Source organism: Rattus rattus, chromosome 8, assembly GCF_011064425.1.
Source record: "Rattus rattus isolate New Zealand chromosome 8, Rrattus_CSIRO_v1, whole genome shotgun sequence".
NCBI lineage: Eukaryota > Metazoa > Chordata > Mammalia > Rodentia > Muridae > Rattus > Rattus rattus.
In genome coordinates this window covers 38,642,845-38,661,792 of record NC_046161.1, presented here as the reverse complement: position 1 = coordinate 38,661,792, position 18,948 = coordinate 38,642,845, and the positions used below count along the sequence as shown (strand labels likewise).

Below are 18,948 nucleotides of genomic sequence, written 5' to 3'. Positions count from 1 at the left end.
CCTCCCTGGGAGTCGGGAGTGAGTCTTCACATGTGGTTGAGAAAGGCCTCTGCTACAGTCATCATCTTTGTTGGAACTGGCATGGGATCGAGGGCTTGGTTCCCACGTCTGGATCCCCAAGCCTGCAGGAGGGAGGACAGGTGGGAGAGGGTTCCCTGTCATTGTGGCCAGGTCAGGTATGGCTCCTTCCATGCTGCATGTCCCAGGCTGGCACGGCTGTTCCAGGAATAAAGGCAAGGAACCACCAACCTGTCTTGTTTATCACAGTGCTGGGCAGGGCTGAGAGTCTGCAAACAACTTCCTATTCCCAGCTACCACCTGTAGAATGTCTATAATGCTTTAGGCCCTGGGCAAGAGGTCTTACACATTGTTTCCTCTCCTTTCACACAAAAATCAATGAAGTAGCCATTTTACAAAAGGAGGTATTAAAGCTCTGAGATGTTAAGTAACTTCCCCAAAGTCACACAGCTGAAAAACAAAGAGAAGAATTAAACAGCACGTTTCTGCCCTCAGGAAAGAGCCTTTCCCCAAGTTCTCCATCTGCCCTCTATGAGGCCTGGCTGCTTCTTCCTGGACTCTAAACACCAACCCAGCAGCCCTGGTCTTTAGAGAAGGCCAGCTTTGGTAGCTGCAGGGGCAAGTGTCTTAAAGAGGCTGTGAGAGGCATCCTTTGGCCATAAGGCTTTGCCCATTCTGGTTGATCACACTGAGCAGTATGGTCCCTTGGACCATTTAAACCCACAGGAAGAGTTTGCAATAGCTAAGCACTGTGGTGCACAACTTTAATCCCAGCACTTGAGAGGCAGAGGAGGGAGATCTCTGTGAGTTGAGGCAAGCCTGGTCTACAGAGTGAGTTCTAGGATAGCCAGGGCTACATAGAGAAGTCCTGTCTCGAAAATGAGGAAAGAAAAAAGAGGAGAGAGAGAGAGAGAGAGAGAGAGAGAGAGAGAGAGAGAGAGAGAGAGAGAGGAGGAGGAGAAGAAGAAAGAAGAAGAGAGGAGAAGAGGGAGGAGAGAGGAGAGAAGAGGGAAGAGAGAGAGGGGAGAGGAGGGCGGGAGAGAGAGACTGAATTAGAACCTGTGGACTGCCCTGCACTGGTCTGTGGTGATTTGGGGAGTGGCTGAGCCCCTTGGTGTGATTATTTGCTGGAGTCTGCAGGTATCGGGCCTGGCTGGGTGATGAAGTAGGCTGATGGAGCTAGTCACCCTCATCTTGGCATAGGACTTAGCAGGAGTAGTTTCAGACGAGATCGGGCGCGTTCAGGGGGTATGGCCGTAGACGCAGGAGTAGTTTCAAAGTGGGGCTCAGAGGCTCCTTAGCCTCCCCCCACCCCCAACTCGGATTGGATAGAGTTTACTACAGTTATGACTTGGTGGGGAATGGGACAGAACAGTGGAAGCCCTCTGTGCACAGGGCCCGTCATTTGTCTAGAGGACTGTGACTGACCCCAGAGCCACCAGGGATGAGCTACGTCTCAAGTTACCATGTCTTCGAATTCACCAGTGTTAGGCTCTATCAAGTCCCATTTCAGTAAGATAGAGTCTCCTGGCAGCCAGGGGACTTGAACTTGGCTGCACGGATGGGCTCAGTGACTTGTTTCTTATCCTACTGGAGTAGGTTTCTTGTTCTATTGGTGTAGATGGGCTAGATGACCTGGCCACAGTCTGGGGCTTCCATAAAACTTCCATGGACCTGTCTGGAGCTGGGGTGGGAGGTCATGAAGACCACTAGAAAACCATCTCTGAGGTCCTGCGGGCAAGCCGTGCAGTCTTCCAAGAGCGGTGCCATCTCTGTAGCCTTTGCCTCCTCTTTCTTTGCAACTTTTTTTTTTTGAGACATGATCTTTTCTTTTTTCTTCTTTTTTTTAAAGATTTATTTCATGTATGTGAGTACACTGTCGCTGTCTTCAGACACACCAGAAGAGGGCATCAGATCCCATTACAGACGGTTGTGAGCCGCCATGTGGTTGCTGGGAATTGAACTCAGGACCTCTGGAAGAGCAGCCAGTGCTCTTAACTGCTGAGCCATCTCTCCAGCCCCAAGACACGATCTTTTATCTATATGTGTGCATGACCTGTACCATGTGCGTGTCCATGCCTATGGAGGCCAGAGGGAGCCTCTCCTTCAGTCGTGTGGGTTCCAGGGATTGAATTTAAGTTCTAGGCTTGGTGGTAAGGGCCTTGACTTGCTAAGCTATCTTGCCAACCCAGTTCCAATAAAAGATTGCATTATTCTCTAAGAATGCATAATTAGGCAGTAACATTATCTACTAAAAGATGTTATGTGTCTCTGTGTATGAGTGGACATGCAGGTGTTAGTGTGGAAGTCACAGGTCAACTTCCGGGAACCAGATCTTTCCGCTGTGAGGACTGACCTCAAGTCCACTTGTACAGTGCGTGCTTTTAGGTGTCCATTGTGGACCTAGCCATAAGTTCTTTCTTGTCAGGTATTTGGTCACTGTGGGCCACACTTTTTTCTAAACAGCCTCATGATGAGTTGGAATCACTGTTAGCTCAGAGATGATGCTGGGCTCAGAGAGGTATGGGGCTACGGTTGCTGGCCACTTCCCCCTGCCCTCTGCAGCCGACAGAGTTGTATCCACGAGTGTTGAAGGGTGGGGACTCTTGGAAACATGCAGCTCAAACAGACCTATCAGGGCTCAGCCAGTGCTTGCTGGCTTTGCTGCTGGTTATGTGTGCATGTTACATGTGTGTGCATGTAACATGGCTGCTCAGTTTGCTTCCTAATGGAGTAGGAGAATTCTGCCAGAGTCCTGCCAAATGCTGTCACCAATTCAACCAACATCACTTCCGATGGAGCCAGAACTAGGTGAGATCCCCTGCTTTGGCCACAGCCAGGTGGTGCAGCCTTTGACAGGTCTTGAACTCTTACTGTCAAAACAACAGTAGTAGGGATGAGGTAGCCTCTAAAAACCCAAGAATAAACATTCAAGACATATGGGTTGGGCTGAGCACTGATCAATTAAACGTTCATTCTGGGGATGGAGAGATGGCTAGGACTGTACCAAATCCCCAGCACAAGGTCTGTCCCTGCATTAAAAAAAAATTATATGCATTGGTGTTCTGCCTGCCTGTCTCGTGTGAGGGTGTCAGATCTTGGAGTTAAGAGCTGTGAACTGCCATGTGGGTGCTGGGAATTGAACTCAGGACCTGCGGAAGAGCAGTCAGTGCTCTTAACCGCTAAGCCATCTCTCCAGCCACTACATCTCTTTGTTATGGCTTTGGAAGGGAATTTGCTACAAAACACGTGACTTGAATTTCATCCTTGAAAATGGTGGGAGAAGAATTGACTTTCAAAAGTTCCCTACACGTCATGGTGTCCACATGCTGTCCTCCTAGAAAAATGTAAAAAAAAAACAAAAACAAAAAAAAAAACAAAAAAACAAAAAACCAACAAAACAAACTATAAACCAGGCGAAGGAACCATGTCAAACCAAATGTGTGTTTGGAGGACATGAACAGGGACAGCACTTCGGTTCTACCAGGCCTTGGTGGAAGGTTCTTGTTCAAGGTCAACTGCAAAGGCAGCACCTTCTCTCAGTGAGGGCCCGCAGGAACACCAGCTAAGAACAGGAGAAATAATCCAAGTTGCTAGGAGGCGAGTCAGATCTCAAAGAAGTGCCTGCCACAGACCTGCTTGTGTTTGGGGTTTGGTGCAGTGCTAGGGACTGTTACCATGGGGATGAGATGGCGCCACAGGCTCAGTAGGGAAAGGAAAGCTGCTAGCCAGGGCAAGGGCTTGACTTGCGTCTGTTCTCTGGAGAACAGAGGGCGGCACCTACCACCCCTGAAAAGACAAGGCACCTCCAGCTTGGAAGTGAGCCAGTTCTACTTAGGAGAGGACATTGTTTATGTTGTCGCTGGCTGCCGGAGCCACAAGCTTTGAGATATCTCATCCTTGGTCCTGCCATTCCTAGGGTGGGGAGGGAGAGTCCAAGTCCCTCGGAGAGAAATCACAAGGTTTGTTTAAATCTTTCTTCTTATGTACAAGTGTGATTTGCTCCAGCCTAGCATACCAGAGGCCTGGGTTCAACCCCAAGGACCAACTAAAACGGAATGGAGGCACATGGGCCTAAACTGGAATCCCAGCCCCTGCATAAGCTGGAGACTCGCTTAGCCAGCTGGAGGGCCACCTGAACTATGTGAGATCTCGTCTAGAATAAAGGTTATCTTACTCCCCCACTCTCATGGAATTTCCAGGTTAGAAAGCTGTCTTCATGAGGTGGGCCACCCAGGAGCGCACACAGGCCCCAAGCGACAGCAGGTATCTGTGCCACAACAAGGATGGCTAGACAAGACTTTGCTGTTTCAGTGTCCACAGCACTGGCGCCAGCTACGCAGAAAAACCCTGCCGGTCTGAGCTACCACCAGACCTGTTTCCCCAGGTGTTGACTGTGCCCATGGCAGGTTAATGTCTGTGGAAGACGCTGCTGAGGTCTTCGAAAGTGTGATGTGTGAACAAGTGGGTAATAAGCTTCGAGGACTCAGAATTTAGGGCAGAACTGTGAACTGTGTGGCCCTCACTTTGCTGGGAGCACTTCCTGGATTCAAGGCCCGCCCAAATCAAGACCATCACACCAGCTTCCTTCTCAAAGCTACTATTTATTCTGTACAAGGTACCACTGTACACTAGACATTCTACTCTTGCTTACATAGTAAACAAGTGTACACCAGCCCTTGGGCTCACGTCACAGGTCTTCCCTAGAGAAGGGGATCAGGCCAGGCAAACTCGGGGTGTCTTTTCTAGGGTGCCTTGACCTGGGACACTCAAGCACTCCAGGTTCTGAGGGCATAAGCCAGGCCCACCAGTGGGTGTGCAAAATGCACTGTGCAAAATGCCTTAGTGCTGAGTAGCCTGACTCTTGGGACAGCATGGAGTTTTTTTTTTTTTTTTTTTTTTTTTTTTTTTGTCTAATGTCAGGGCGACATCAAGCCCACGGCAAAGAATTATGAGACATCCCCAGGCAGCAGGCTCACACCCCCAGGGCAGGACCAAAGACTGATGCCTAGAGCGGGTAAGGGGTGTCGTGGGTGTCCCTGAGAAGCTCAGTCCAGAGGGCCTTTGTCTAAGAGACTCTGAGAAAGGGATGGGTGGCAGGAAGCTTGGGGAGTAAGGGTATCAAGAAGAGAATAAATTAAAGGGGGGGCTTGTGGGACAAGGGGCCTGTGTGCTGTCCTTCAAACAGCTGGGAGCAGACCAGGGGTGGGAAAGAGGGTGGCGGGAAGAGCTTGATACACTATCTTAAGAAACACCGTTTACCCACTTCCCTCTTAACCACTGCAGTGCACGAGCCAGGGCACAGGGCAGGAGCCCACATGCCCCAGTGGCTTTCAACATGGCACGGGTATAAAGGGAAGCAGCTGAGGGATATCTCAGGAAGGGGAAGTTATCCCCTGGTCCCCAAATGCTATAAGGCACAATTCTTGGAGGCAACTAGATTCCATCCAAAATATTAAAGGAAAAAAAAAAAAAAACAACTTCAAAACAGAAAACTTTAGATCCCAGGTCTACTGTGACTTCGCTTGGGCCTGGTCAACACTCACCTAGCACCACAGGGGGCTAGTATTAGGAAAGTTGTATTTGGAGAAGAAACAAAAAAACAAAAACAGAAAACCTAACAAAAACAGAAACAGGGAGCCAGCCCCACGTCCCAGCTGTGACGAGAGGTGCGAAGGACCACATCTCCAGTCGGAACACGTTCCGTTACAGTTAATTAAAAAAAAAAAAAAGACTTGGGTTTTTGAAAACCCAAACCAGCTTTCTTCAAAGATGTCACCCTCATCTGTACCCCTGGGCTTAGCAGCGTTAGGAGGGCTCTTGGCTCATGGGTGTTCCTCTCTGGACTGACTGGTGAGCAGGTCCAGGCAGGGCGGCCTCCGGGCAGGCTCCTCCCTAGCTCCATCCAGCAGCGATGCTTCCAGCAGGCTCCAGATGGCGCTGTCCTCCCAGAAGGAGTGGCACTGGGGGCAGCAGGTGAACTGAGGATCCTCGCCCCACAGACCGCGGCCGTTTTTTATTACACACAGGAAAAACCACAAGCTTAAAAATGCAAGCAAGAGGAGTCGACCAGGGAGCTGAGGGACGCGGCTGACTCCATCCATCTCTGCACCAGTCGTCGTCCCCGACAGGCTCCTCACTCCAGACCCTGCCCAGGCCGCATCCACGTCTGCTCCGCAGCTTTATTTTACTTTATTTCTCTCACGTGTCAGGATTTTGTTGTGTTTTTGTTTTTTTTTTTTTTTGGTGTTTTTTTTTTTGAATTTTTAAAAAAAAACTTAGGACGTGGGGCCACCACAGGGAAGAGGGAAGGGGTGTAGCTCCTCAATGCTACATACGGGAGGGTGGACTGGCCAGTTCATAGAAGAGCAAATAGGCGTCGCTGGTGCGCACTTGGCTGGAGGACATGGGTGTGACACTGTGGAAAGATCAGGGAAAAGTCAGAGCCTGTCAGGGAAGGCAGGGGACACAGCAGAGTACTCAGTTTGAGATGTCCCTAACGTCTCTAGGCCAAGTTAACCTCTGCCTCTGTCCTCTGAGGTTAAGGGTTTTATTATTTTTAACATGTGTATGTGCTGTGTGTGTCTGGTGGCCAATGGCAGTGAACCCCTGTTCTCTGCAACAGCAGTGGGAGCTCGTAACTGCTGAGCCATTTGCTCAGTGCCAAACCCTTTTTGGAAACGGGGTCTCCCATAATCAACGCTGATGTCCAACTTTCTAAGTAGCTGAGGATGACCTTGAAATCCTGACCTCCTCAGTATCTGGTTACAGTCATGTGCCATCATACCTATTTCTGACAGTCCGGGAAAGGGCAGCACGCACACGTGTATGGTGGAGCTCTTGGCCCCGACTTTTCTGTCCATTCAAGATGGAAGCCCTGTGAGGTGGTGTGCTGTCCAGGAGCCCTGCCAGAATCCCATCTCTCACCTGGAGTCATTGAAAGTGTGCCATTCGCCCGTAACCGGACTTCGGCAGTAGGCTGTATAGTGACCTCCCATGGTGGTTCCGGAGTGATTGGACACAGCATACAGGTTGTAAACAGCATGGTCTGAGGAGGTAACACAGGTGTTAGGCATTCCTGCCCCAACATCCCTTCCCTTCCGCCCTTTTATTTCCCAATCTTTCCCCTGCCTTAAAACCATAGCTTCTACTAAAAGAGAAAAAAATTGGTTTATTTCCTCAGAGCGTATGTGTGTGTGTGTAGTGTGTAGGTCACAGGGACACCTTGACAGAGTCAATTCTCTCTCTGTGTGGGTTTTGGATCCATCTCAGGCCATCAGTACTTTACCTGCTCACATCCTCAATCTCTTGATCTTTTCCTAACTCTCTTGCTTCCTGCCCCTTTTCCTCCCGCCTTCCTTCTTCCGTCCTGCCCAAGTATACTCACTGGTGTTTTCTGAAGCAAATTCTCTCAAGTCCAGGTCTCTTAGTGGGAAATTCACAAATGTTGTGAGCTTGCTGGTTCGTATCCTGGATTCTGAGAACCGCTTCAGGTCTGTGATTGCTCTGAGTCAAGGACAGGAAGCATGAAGAGAGTCCTTGGAGAAGCAGCTCTTCTCAGGAAGCAGGACCGAAAACAAGTCTAACCAGTTTTTTTTTCGTTATGCTGCTTCCCTCCCCTTTTGGTCCCTTGTTATCAGTCACCCCAAAAAGTCAGCTCCCCATCCTGGGGGTTAAGGATACGGAGCACCAAGATCTTTGGGAACCTCTGGACAGAGAACTTCTTTATACATCGTTTTCTGGCCCGGCAGCGGCAGCATGTCTGAAAGACAAGACAAACAAGGATAGAAAGAGCTTAAAGCCTGAGGCGGTGAGACTTGTGGCCCTTCCCCACAAGGGGTACTTCTGTCACTGTGGAGTGACTTACTGGTTTCTCATCCCCATCCAACACATCCTCTTTGGTGAAGAGCCTCATACAATCCATTAACGTCACCTCAGGATAGCCTCTCTGTAAGGAAAAGGTCCAGGTTAGTGGTCACAGCCTCACTCAGCCTGGAGAGAGGCTGGCGCAGGGCTACAGCTGAGCGTACCTTTGCAATGGGCAACGAGAGGTCCCAGAAGGGATCGAACACCGTAGAGCAGTAGCCGCAGTCGGTGCACGTCAGGGAGCTCTTTAGCTGCCCAACGAAGAGATCTGGGGAGAGGAAGCCAGGGCGTGCTGAACATGTGAATGCCTGGCTTTCCCCACCCACTCTGGCCTTAGGTTTGAGAGCCACTGGCAGAAGCAGGGTCCCCTGGGATAAATGATCCCCACAGCTTCTCAAGCAAAAGCGGGTGAAGCAGCAGATGTTTTCTGTTCGGTATACTTACCCCCAATCCGACTGTCTTCCCTTTCTAGATACTTCCTCCACATCTGTCGCCCTTTCTCTTCATCACTGGGAACCACAGACAGGAAGACAGCTAGGTCAGAACGCAAGCCCTGGGAGGCGTACCGGGCTACCATCTAGCGTCTTCATATATTTACACGTATGACTTCTGTGGTGCTGGGCATGGAATCCCTGGCCTTGCTCCTGTTCACACAACCCTCCCGAGCTGCAAATCCCAAGCTGAGGTTCACCTGAGCCAGGATTAACCCAGGCTGCTCTCAAGTTCATCATCCTTCCTACCTCAGCCTTTTGAATTCTAGGATTACAGATAGGTATCTATCTATCTATCTATCTATCTATCTATCTATCTATCTATCTATCTATCTATCTATCTATCTATCCAACACATGTACAATGCCAAATAAAAAGTCTGGGCTTAAAAACAACAAAGCAGGGGGTTGGGGATTTAGCTCAGTGGTAGAGCGCTTGCCTAGCAAGCGCAAGGCCCTGGGTTCGGTCTTCAGCTCCGGAAAAAAAAAAAAAAAGAAAAGAAAGAAAAAACAACAAAGTAAATCTGATTCTCCCCAAATCAGTACTTGAAGAGTAGGTACAAATGCCAAGTTCACAGAGACGTCACAGCGGCAGTGCCTCTCTTACTTACGGGAGATGATCAAGGCTCTCAGAGCTGGGCTTAGGCCTTGCTGCCACCCGGTTCACCTCGTTGTGGAGGCCATCCAGAAGGAAACGGAGGAATTCCTGAGCATCCTGCTGACTGAAACCAAACAGGGTGAGTGAGTGGGTGAGCAGCACCCACCGGACCCCGCTTGTGCTACCACACACCTTGGGAGGACATGCTTGTCAGGCCCTTACTTATAGCCAACGAAGCGTGGTGCGTATCTCTGGATCTGGGTCTTGAACTCAGACGGGCTCACCACATCATTGGGGGATGACGTCCATATGGTCTGGATTAGTTTTGCAAACTCTGTTGGAAGGAGCCATTAAAGAGGGTGGAGAACAGGTGAGAGAGGTCCTCTGCGTGGCACTGGCTGTCCTGTACTAGCTCTGTAGACCATGTTGGCCTGGAATTCAGAGATCTGCCCGCCTCTGCTTTCCGAGTCCTGGGGTTAAAGTTGTGCATCACAACTACTCAGCTGAGATGTTTTCTTTTTTAAAAAGTTATTTTAAATTGTGTTTGTGTGCATGTGCATGTGTAGGTGTATGTGTATGCTTATGAGTGCCCAAAGAGGCCACAGGCAGGAGCTGGCTCTGGAAACCAAACTCTGGTCCTCTGTGAGCACACAGGCACTTTGGCGGTGCACGCCTGTGATCTAGTTAAGGTAGGAACATCAGGCCAGCTTTGGCTACATGAGACTCTGTCTCAAAACCAACAAAACAGAAAAACAAAACCAAGACAACCAACCGAGCCAAGCATCCCAAAGATCACCAACCAATGAACAAGAAAGAGGGAACACGGAAACGAGTCAGGAATGATGTTGTACACCTTGATCCCAACGCCTGGGAGGCCAAAGCAGGAGGACCGCAGGTGTGGCTCAACCATGCTTACACAGGAAGGCTGTGCTTCAACCACAGATTCTGACACTTGAGCCCCAACCAATAGGCAAAGAAAGAGAAATGGAGGGGTGGGGGTGGGGTGTCTACCACACAACATCAGTCCAGCCTGGTGGACCAGGAAGAGCTGAGAAGGGCAGCAGGATCCACGCCCACACGGGGCTCCTCACCTTCCATGAGAGCTGTGTGTGCACTGCTGGTATGGCCGAGGTCCCGCATGTACAGCCTCTGGAGACAGTAATCTCTCAACTCGCGGGTGTTGCTCAGACACTGAAGAATCGAGTTCATGAAGCACTAAGAGAGATCATCCGGCAATTAGTGGGCGTGCACGGGTCTGGGTTTTTCCTAAGCTGTGTATTCCCAACTAATGGCACTATTGGGAGGTGGGGGCAACTTGAAGAGACGGGGCCCAGTGGGAGGCTTTCAGGTATCGGGGGCTTGCCCTGAAGAAGCCTGAAGGACCCCACTCTCTTCCTTTCCCTTGTATCCTGGCCACAAAATGGTTTTGCTTTGCTATCCATGTGCTGTCTGCCTTGTCACAAGCCCAAAGCAGCAGAGTCAGTAAGCACGCCATACAAACTCAGTCTTCTTTAGGTGTGCGTCTCTCGTGCATCTATCGTAGGGAAGCTGACTAGCAACACTGTGATGGGGTACAGACCCTCACACAGCACCTCTATTACCTGCATCTAAAGGTTCTCTGTTTCTTCTACCCAAAAATGAACTCACTCACAGCTCCGGGTTCCTCCTTCCTGAGTGAAGGCAGGGCGGAGTGAGGCAAGGCCCCAGTATGTGGCAAGGCCATGTAATTGGCTATTTCCTATTAAGGTGTACAAAGGGGTGTGGGCACACACACTGGTCAGCAGTGGGGAGGGAGTGATGGGAGCCAGGAGGAAGGTCCAGGAGAGCAGCAAGCTCGCAGAGACAAGGGCAACTTCCTGTTAGCTGTGCTTCCTGCTGGGGGCGGGTGAGACAGAGTCCTGCTATTCACTGAAACACCAGCCAGGAAGGGCAGGTGCTGACTGCCCTCTAGGATAGGAAGCTAGCTTGTGGAGTCAGGGGAGGCCTCTACTAGATTATCCCAGTCAGGAGAGGAGGGGAGGGCTTCAGGAAAGAGCTGAGTTGGGAGGAACTTACCGTGTTCCCAAGGTTTCGAAGACCAGCCAGACCCTGGGCACTCTTTGAATTCTGTAAGCAAAAAACAAGTCCCATGAAGGTGAGGGTACAGCCCTGGGTCTGTACAGTTCTCACCCAGACTTCTCTTTCAGCCTCGGTCTGGGCCTTGGAGAAAAAAAGCATAGAGGAGTGCCTATTTTCAACACACAAACTTTTCTTCGGGGCTTTGCGGTTTTTATGTATTTCCCCATCTTTTTGTTGTTTTGAGAGAGGGTCTCATTAGGTAGCCTAGTGAACGTGTGGCAATCCTCCTGCCTCTGCCTCCTGAGTGCTGGGGTTACAGGTATGAGCTACTACACATGGTTTCTCTATATTTTCTGCTACACTGGAGACTAAAGATTAGAACTAGAGGCTAGGGACTCATAATTTCAGGAATACAGTCAAGTCCTTGTTGAAAGAAAGTCCAGGTCAGACATGGTGACGAAGGCCTGCAATCCCAGCACCTGGGAAGCAGAGTCAGGACAATTAGGAATTCAAAGCCAGCCTCAGCTACATCATACATAGTGAACCCAAAGGCTAGCCTCAGCTATATGAAAAAAACAAAGAGGTTTCATAGCTCAAATCCAGGTACTATTTCAAATGACCTACATTTATACCAGATGTTCAATATATAAAGGAACCACCATGATTTGCACTTTAAGAAGTTTAAATGACCAATCACGGAGTTTCCATCTTCAGCTGGGGAAAACTCAAGCTGCCTGCCACTCTCACTTGCCAGAGACAGGTGGAATTCTTTGCAGCTGAACTCAGCCTCTAAGGGCTGAGACCAGGCGGGAGGGAGGATCCTCCCTGCCCGTCTCAGGTTTCAACATCCCGGACTAGCCACTGGCACCAGGCTGAGGAAGCACCTGGCTGAAGGTGCCACTCTTGTCTCTACTGTGGAGGCTGGTGAGGGGGTTGGAGAGAGAACAGGTGTGAGACTGCAGGCACTCAGTGTTATTTGTCAAGGTCTCTTAGGTAATCCTGGGCACACCTCCTGAGATTCAGAAAACCTTCAGGCTCAAAGGGTTAAAGAAGCAGTAGCTGAGTTTGTGGTGAGTCTGCCACCCCCTCTTGGAAAGGGGGCCTCGGAACAGGCAACTCTGGAGCAACACTGGCTGGGGCATGCGTGGGGCCGGCTCAACCCTGATCAGAACAGGAGCCTGAAATAACTCAGCTAAAATTACTCATGCCATGTGCTGACAGCCTATGAGGCTGTCAGCGGCTCAAAGCTCAGGAGACTGTCAGCTTGAAGGGAGGTGGGGAGAAGCAGGCCGAGGGAGGGCTTTTCTCAAGCAGAGCCAGGCCCCTCCCACAAGTAAGAGGATCCCTCTCTTGGTCAGTTGTCAGGTCAGACTCTAGCAGGTTGAGAAAAGGTACCCAGAAGAGACATACTTTAAACCTTTCGCTGGAGGGAAAGCCCGGGGCAGCATACAGGGTGTAACATCCTCCACTGCCCTGGCCTGCAGTGCTAACCTGACTTGGCCCCCAAATAAACTGTGAGTCCCACCACTGGGTGTCCTATTCGGCAGTAGACGGCTTGGCTAGCATTTGTAAGGTCTTGGGTCTGACGCCTACACCTGTGATGGGCCCTATAAGTGGGCTACCACAGAGATAGTCCCTGGGGTCAAAGACCTTATCAGAGATTTGGATGAAATGGTAAAAGTCTCCCTTTCCCCCAGAGCCCAGCCAGAAAGCACCACAGCAATTTTCTTCATGTTGCCCGCTCGGAGGCACCCATCGAGGTGCGCCCACACACGATGCCCACTCACACCTGGTTTCGGTAGCTCTTTACTAATCCTTACCCCCTGTGCCCGAGACGACATCGGTCTAAACAGGCTGTAGAGACAGAAAGCATCCTACCACCGGTGAGCATGTCCACATCCACCAAGGCGGGCTCTCAACTCAGGTACTTATCCCAGCACTAGTGAGGGTGGGGAAAGGGAGGGGTCACCAGTCCACAGAGGCACTCCTGCTTCCAGGTGGGAAGTGTATTCACCCTCCATGGTTAGTACTCTAGTCCCAACGCTTCTATTGGCTTGAGGGCAGAAAGGAGAGCCCCCCCCCCCAACACCATTAGGACCCTCTGCTTTTGTGTGTGTGTGTGTGTGTGTGTGTGTGTGTGTGTGTGTGGAGTCATGTTCTTATCTTAAATTTCCTCAGCTCCAAAACACTTGGCAATTTCTTCCTTCCTTTCTTAGACATGGGGTCTCACCATATATCCCTGGCTAGCCTCAAAGTCACTATGTAGACCAGATGCCCTACCTCCCAAGGGATGAGATTATAGGCATTCAGCACCATGCCTGACCCTACTTCTCACCACCTTAGTTAGTGCTCTATGTAGGAGGTGGGGGTTTGCAGGGCTTGGGGGTGGGAGTGAGTGGGGGGAGCCGGGCTGCTTTAAAGGCCAGGCCAAATATTCTTCACCATGAATAGGAAATCAGGAGCTCCAGGGAAAGTCAGCACTTTCCATTCCAGAGAACAAAATGTCCCAGGAGTGACCTTTCTCACAGGGCAAACAATCCTACCTCTGGGCTGGCAGGGAAAGAGAGGCTAGGATCGAAAAGGTGGGCCAGGAACCCTGCACAGCCAGCCGCTCGCTTACAATGCCAGCTGTTTGGCTGGGACGGGCAGAGGTGAGAAAGTTTGGACCTGGCGCTGCCTTACACCCAGCCATCAGCAAACCTAGCTTTGACTCAGTAGCAAGCACTGTTCTAGAGAGCAGATGCCACCTCCATAGCACTCCTCTGCCAGGGCAGGAGCGGGGGCTCTAGCAGCCTGCCACTGGATAATGTGGGTGGGCATCTGTGCATGGGCCTGTAAGAAAGGTGGGCTGAGATTGTGACTTCACACTGGAGACCCCAGCTGGGAGGCATTCTTGCTTTATCTGCATGGTAAGGGTCAGCCATGTGTCCTGGCGGCAAGCAAGGAGCCCGGTGTAGCCCTGGCACGGGGCAGGGCACGCACTGCCAACATGGGAGCTGGTGCCTGTTACATAAGACCTGTCAAGCTCAGGCCCCTTCTCTTTCCCAAAGGGACAGTGCCCAGCCTTAGCTCCAGAGCTACTCAGGGAGCCGCTTCAATCAAGGAATCCACTGCCCACTCTACACAGCTGAAGAGGACCAGGAAGAGAAGGACTCATTCTCTCACCTGTCTACAACCTCTGCCCTTCACAGGGTCAAAGTGCTCTGGCAACTGACCCCTGGGAAACAACCCATTTGGGAACAGAGAAAGGGAGGCACCCTTTGATCCACCTTCCTTGTAGTTTGGTCTTGAGTCACCGCCCCACCCCCGCGCGCGCAACCCCCTCCCAAGTCCAGTGTGTTGCCCGTTCCCTCTAGTCACACACCAGTCCTAGTCAAGGTTACTCTAGCCTGCACCTGTCTTGATATAGGTGACTGGGATTAAGAGGCCAAGAGCCACCAGGTGCCCGGGTCATCCAGGGAAGCGGGTGAGGAGGCCTTAGGGGCTTGGATATCAACAGGGGAGGGGTCTGCAACAAGCCTGCGATCTCTAGGAAAGGGGGCATCCCTTGCCCGGAGACTCTTGGAAAAGAGGGGAAAAAGCTGGCAAGGAACATCCCGGGGCTCAGAGACTCATGGTAGACTGGGGTTGATCCCGGGAGCAAGCAGGACCCCAGACCTTCAGCATGGGAGGTCCTAGAAAAGGGCCCGCGTACCTTGGCTTTGTTGAGCAGAAGCCCCACGAAGGTGGAGAGCAGCAGGGACGGGGACAGAGGGGAGCGCGGCCGCAGCTCCTTGGCGAGAGCGGGAAAGGGGGCGGCGGGGGGCTCTTCGGGCAGGGTCACGGTGTAGGAGGTACGCATGCTGCGGAGCGGGCGGTGGGCTATGCCCCAAACCCAACGCGGCTGGTCAAGGGGTTACGGGGAGTCCCCGCGCCTTGCTACAACCGGGACACCGAAGCCGGCGGAGATCCCACAGGACCCCGTCGGCGACGTGGGGCAGTAACCGCTACTGAGGGGCCCAGCGCGCGCTCCTCCGCCTCAACCTCCCCACCGCGCGCAGCCAACCGACCGGGCCCGGCGCTCGCGCTCCGGCGGACTGGCTGACCCGCCGAGCTTCCAGCTTTGCGACGTCAGCGCGGGGGAGGGGCGGGGCCGGACCGGGACCACGCCCCGCCCCGCCTTCGCCCCGCCTTCGCCCCGCCCCGGGAGCCGGCACGCGGACGCCGGCGAGGTCTTTGGGCCCGCCCAAAGCCGATGACCCTGGGGCCACAGAGACGCGGGAACCCTACTGGGGCAAAGTGAGGACGTGGTTTTACTGGCCGGCCCGGGGATTGGACTCCACAATCTTTGGGGTCATTGGGAGACTCCCCCCTTAAGAACAAGCGTCAGTCAGCCTGGGGTGCCTCTGCCAGGGCAGCAGGCAATTGTGAACTTGGAGTTGTAGACCCTTTTGAGACCCTAGGGACAGCTAATTATTTTTCAGGGCAAAATGCACAAGCTCACACACTTTCATCTAGCATGCGGGGAACCCCTGACTTCGTGACGGTCTGCAGGGGTCGAGCAGCCCTGGCTAGAAAAGATTTCTAACCGCTGCCGGGGCTAAGTTCCACTCTACCTCTAGACCTGGCCTAACCCATTATCAAGAGAGGCGGTGCTCATTTTATCAGGTACAATAGGTCACTGACCCTTTTGGCTCCAGGAAAGAACCATTTCTGGGTCCTCCTAACCAATTACCCAAATCCATCTCGTCTAGAATCTTAAATTTAACTTTTTATAAAGAGGATGGGAGGAAGACACTCGTCTTGTACATTGGGGGTGGTCTTGTGTGTGTTTGGTCTCTGGCCCCCACGTGGGCAATGATTAAAGGCAGGGGGTCTAGGGAGAGGGGTTTGTTTTTGATGCTCCGCCCCCTCACCTAACAGGGAAGCGCAGGAATCTGCGGAGAGAAAGTATCTTGTTTGGAGCTTGCAGGCTATTTTTAGCCAGTATTTTTAGCGTTTAAAAATACTCGGAGAGGCAGCAGTGTGCGCTGTTACTCATCTGTGGGCTGCTTCTGTTCCTCCTGGCATGCTCATCCCCTCATGCACACGCGTACCGCACACACGACCACAGCCACATGGGCATTGCGTCCGAGATACATGTGTGGGTTGTACCCTAGGCCGCCCACAAAATAGGCATTTGGTGCAAATAGGTGAGAGTACGGATAGTCTCTCACCATTACGTCCTCAGCAGTGGTGGCGGGAGGAGGAGGGAGCAGGAGCCACTGGGCAATGAGTGCTGTCGCGGTTGGAGGCATGATCTTCAGACTTTGACCCAACCTGGACCCTGGACACACTGCAACGGCTCTTTTCTCCAAGCTTCCGTATTTGCAGCAACACCCTTTTCCAGGGGGCAGGTCCCACACTCGGTGCATCAATGCTTGCTCGCATTTGATCACAGCACTGCTGTGAGATAACCGGAACATCTTGCACGTGGTCCGGGAGGCTGTGAAGCTGTCTATCCATATAGCCTCTTTCCATTATCACTCCCTTTGTGTTTCTCTGATCCCTGCCACCAGCTACCTTGCTCCTGTTCTGCTCCTAAGAAATAGGACTAGAGCTGGACAGACAGCACAGTAGGCAAACATGCTTGCCTCCAAGACTGACTACCTGAGTTTGATCCCCACAACTCACATGGTTAAAGAAGAGACCCTATTCGCACAAGTTGTCCTCTGACCTCTACACTTGCAAAGTAAAATAAATGCAATAATTTTATTTTAAGACAGGGTCTAACTATGTATCCCTGACTGGTCAGGAGCTTGCTATGTAGCCTCATGAAGATTCCCCTGCTTTTGCCCCCTAAATGCTGGGATTTAACAACAGAAGTAGGCTGCTGCTGGTGGTGGCAGCACATAGGCATGAAAGCCTTTAATCCAGCACTCAGGAGGCAGAGGCAGATGGATCTCTGAATACAAGGGCAGCCTGGTCTAAAGATAAGAGTTTCAGGACAGCCAGAGCTACACAGAGAAATTCTGTCTTGACAAACCAACCAACCAACTGGAAACAAAAACAAAAGAGAAAGAAAGAAAACAGACCTAGCTGTGCATATTATCCTAGCATTCAGAAGGCTGAGGCAGTAGGATTGCTAGTTTGAGGCGAGCCTAAACTGCACAGTAAGACCCTGTCTTAACTCCTTTTCTCTAGCAGCTGGTGCTCATACCCCTGTAAATGACCTCTTATCCATGTTCCTGTAAGTGGCTCTAAGGAAACGCAGCGTCCCCAAAAGGGGGTGGGGGTAGAAGAAGGATTGCTTGGAAAAGGAAGGGGAGCAGCAGAAGGGAAAGCCAGATGAAAGAGGGTGGGGGGGGACCTGGGGGGGGAGTATGATCAAAAAACATTAGATGCATGTGTGAGGATGTCATAATGAATCCATTATTGTGTATACTTTCACATGCTAACAGAAAACATGTGAGGGCTGTTGAGGTGGCTCATCTGGCATAGGTGACTGCCACCAAGCCTAACGATCTGAGTTTGAACCCTGGGTTGCAACAGGTTGAAGGAGAGGAATGAATCTGGCAAGTTATTTGCCATGTGCTGAGGCAAGGGTGTGCCCGCACGCAATGAGTAAATGAATATAATAAGACATGCATGCTAGATGCAGTCCAGTTGGTAGAGTGTTCACCTAGCATGCACAAAGCCCTAGATTCATTCCCTAGCATTGCGTAGACTTACATATATGTAATCCTGTGAGATGAGAAGCTCAAGGTCATCCTTCTCACACACACACACACACACACACACACACACACACACACATACACACACACACACACAGTCCCTTGAAAGACCAAGCACTGGGATATGGGCTTTATATAGGCTGGTTAGTTTCCATAAGTACCCCCATGAAACTTTAACTGTTACTTCCCATTTATAGGTGAAGGACTTTATGTGCCAGAGGGGTCAGTGTTCTGTCAGGACCTCAAAACTAATAAATGACTATCTAGGGCAGACCCAGACTTGTCTTATAGCCAAACTCACACTTTTAAAACAGGTACTAAGAAATTCTAGGATGTTCCTCCTTTTTTTTTCTGTCTACTTTTAAATTCTATTCAAAACTCGGGTTTTGACAGATGTGGCGCACACCTATAACCCCAGCGTTTGAGTGGCAGGGGCAGGAGGACTGTAAATTTGAAGCCAGGCTGGATTATGAAATAAGACCCGGTCTTAAAAGACACATAGACCTGAGCAGATGGAAGCCCCCGGGGGGCTCGATCCCTTGGACCATGATGGGGGAGGGGGCACAGTTCAGTGGAAGAGTTAAGCCTTGAACTTGATCCCCGGAGCTACAACAAACAAAACAACTCTACCCTTCTATAAAGCCTTCCCTAATTAACTCCACCCAGTTCCAAACACCCATTACTTCATCCCCTCAATTTGCACGCTGTTAATTTATCCCAATATGTGTATCTTTGTTTTATAGCTGTAAAACTTGCAAACGGTCTGGGATGCTGTGTGGCTTGCCTTGGTTCCTCCAGCACCCTGGACTCTCCTCCAGGGCAGGGCTGGAGGTTGCTTAAGGAGGGCTTAGTGAAGAGGGCCAGACCAAGCTCTGCTGGGAATCCTGCAAGCTGCAGTTGTCCTCAAGGGGAAGGGGTGTGTCTGGTCTTACATGCCAAGCAAGTGGAGTGTACTGTGGGTGGGGGTTGCTGGCCAAGAGATGCTCACCTATTGGAGCATGACCTCTGCTCCCATGACTTAGACTTAATTACATGTGCACTCCCACCTTGGTGCTGTGCCAGCATGCTCTCCCTCTTTCCTCGGATGCAGGAGGTTGCCGGGGAGGTGTGGGTGTTTCTGGTAGCGGGGAGGGACAGATGGGGAAAGCTGCTGCATGGGTGTATTTTGAGAAATCTAGGGTGAGTGCAACAGATTCGCACAGCGTCCAGTCTTGTCCAGCAGG

The 18,948-nt window shown here is 51.3% G+C and overlaps 1 protein-coding gene across 3 annotated transcripts in view; it reads right to left on the bottom strand.

The window, feature by feature from the left end:
- Positions 1 to 4,602: 4,602 nt before the first annotated feature.
- Usp2 (ubiquitin specific peptidase 2) overlaps positions 4,603 to 18,948 on the bottom strand; it is a 28,115-nt gene continuing 13,769 nt past the window's right edge. For 2 of the 3 annotated variants that reach the window (XM_032909984.1, XM_032909985.1), the window contains exons 3-13: positions 11,028 to 11,078; positions 10,064 to 10,187; positions 9,195 to 9,306; positions 8,986 to 9,096; positions 8,329 to 8,393; positions 8,049 to 8,152; positions 7,886 to 7,966; positions 7,702 to 7,780; positions 7,406 to 7,513; positions 6,946 to 7,066; positions 4,603 to 6,436 (exon numbers count right to left, since the gene is read on the bottom strand). In XM_032909984.1, the coding sequence (XP_032765875.1) occupies positions 6,349 to 6,436; positions 6,946 to 7,066; positions 7,406 to 7,513; positions 7,702 to 7,780; positions 7,886 to 7,966; positions 8,049 to 8,152; positions 8,329 to 8,393; positions 8,986 to 9,096; positions 9,195 to 9,306; positions 10,064 to 10,187; positions 11,028 to 11,078 (1,044 nt within the window). In that variant the 3' untranslated portion in view covers positions 4,603 to 6,348. Of the gene's footprint in view, positions 6,437 to 6,945; positions 7,067 to 7,405; positions 7,514 to 7,701; positions 7,781 to 7,885; positions 7,967 to 8,048; positions 8,153 to 8,328; positions 8,394 to 8,985; positions 9,097 to 9,194; positions 9,307 to 10,063; positions 10,188 to 11,027; positions 11,079 to 14,724; positions 15,119 to 18,948 lie in introns of those variants that run through there. The other variant, XM_032909986.1, reaches the window with a different exon arrangement.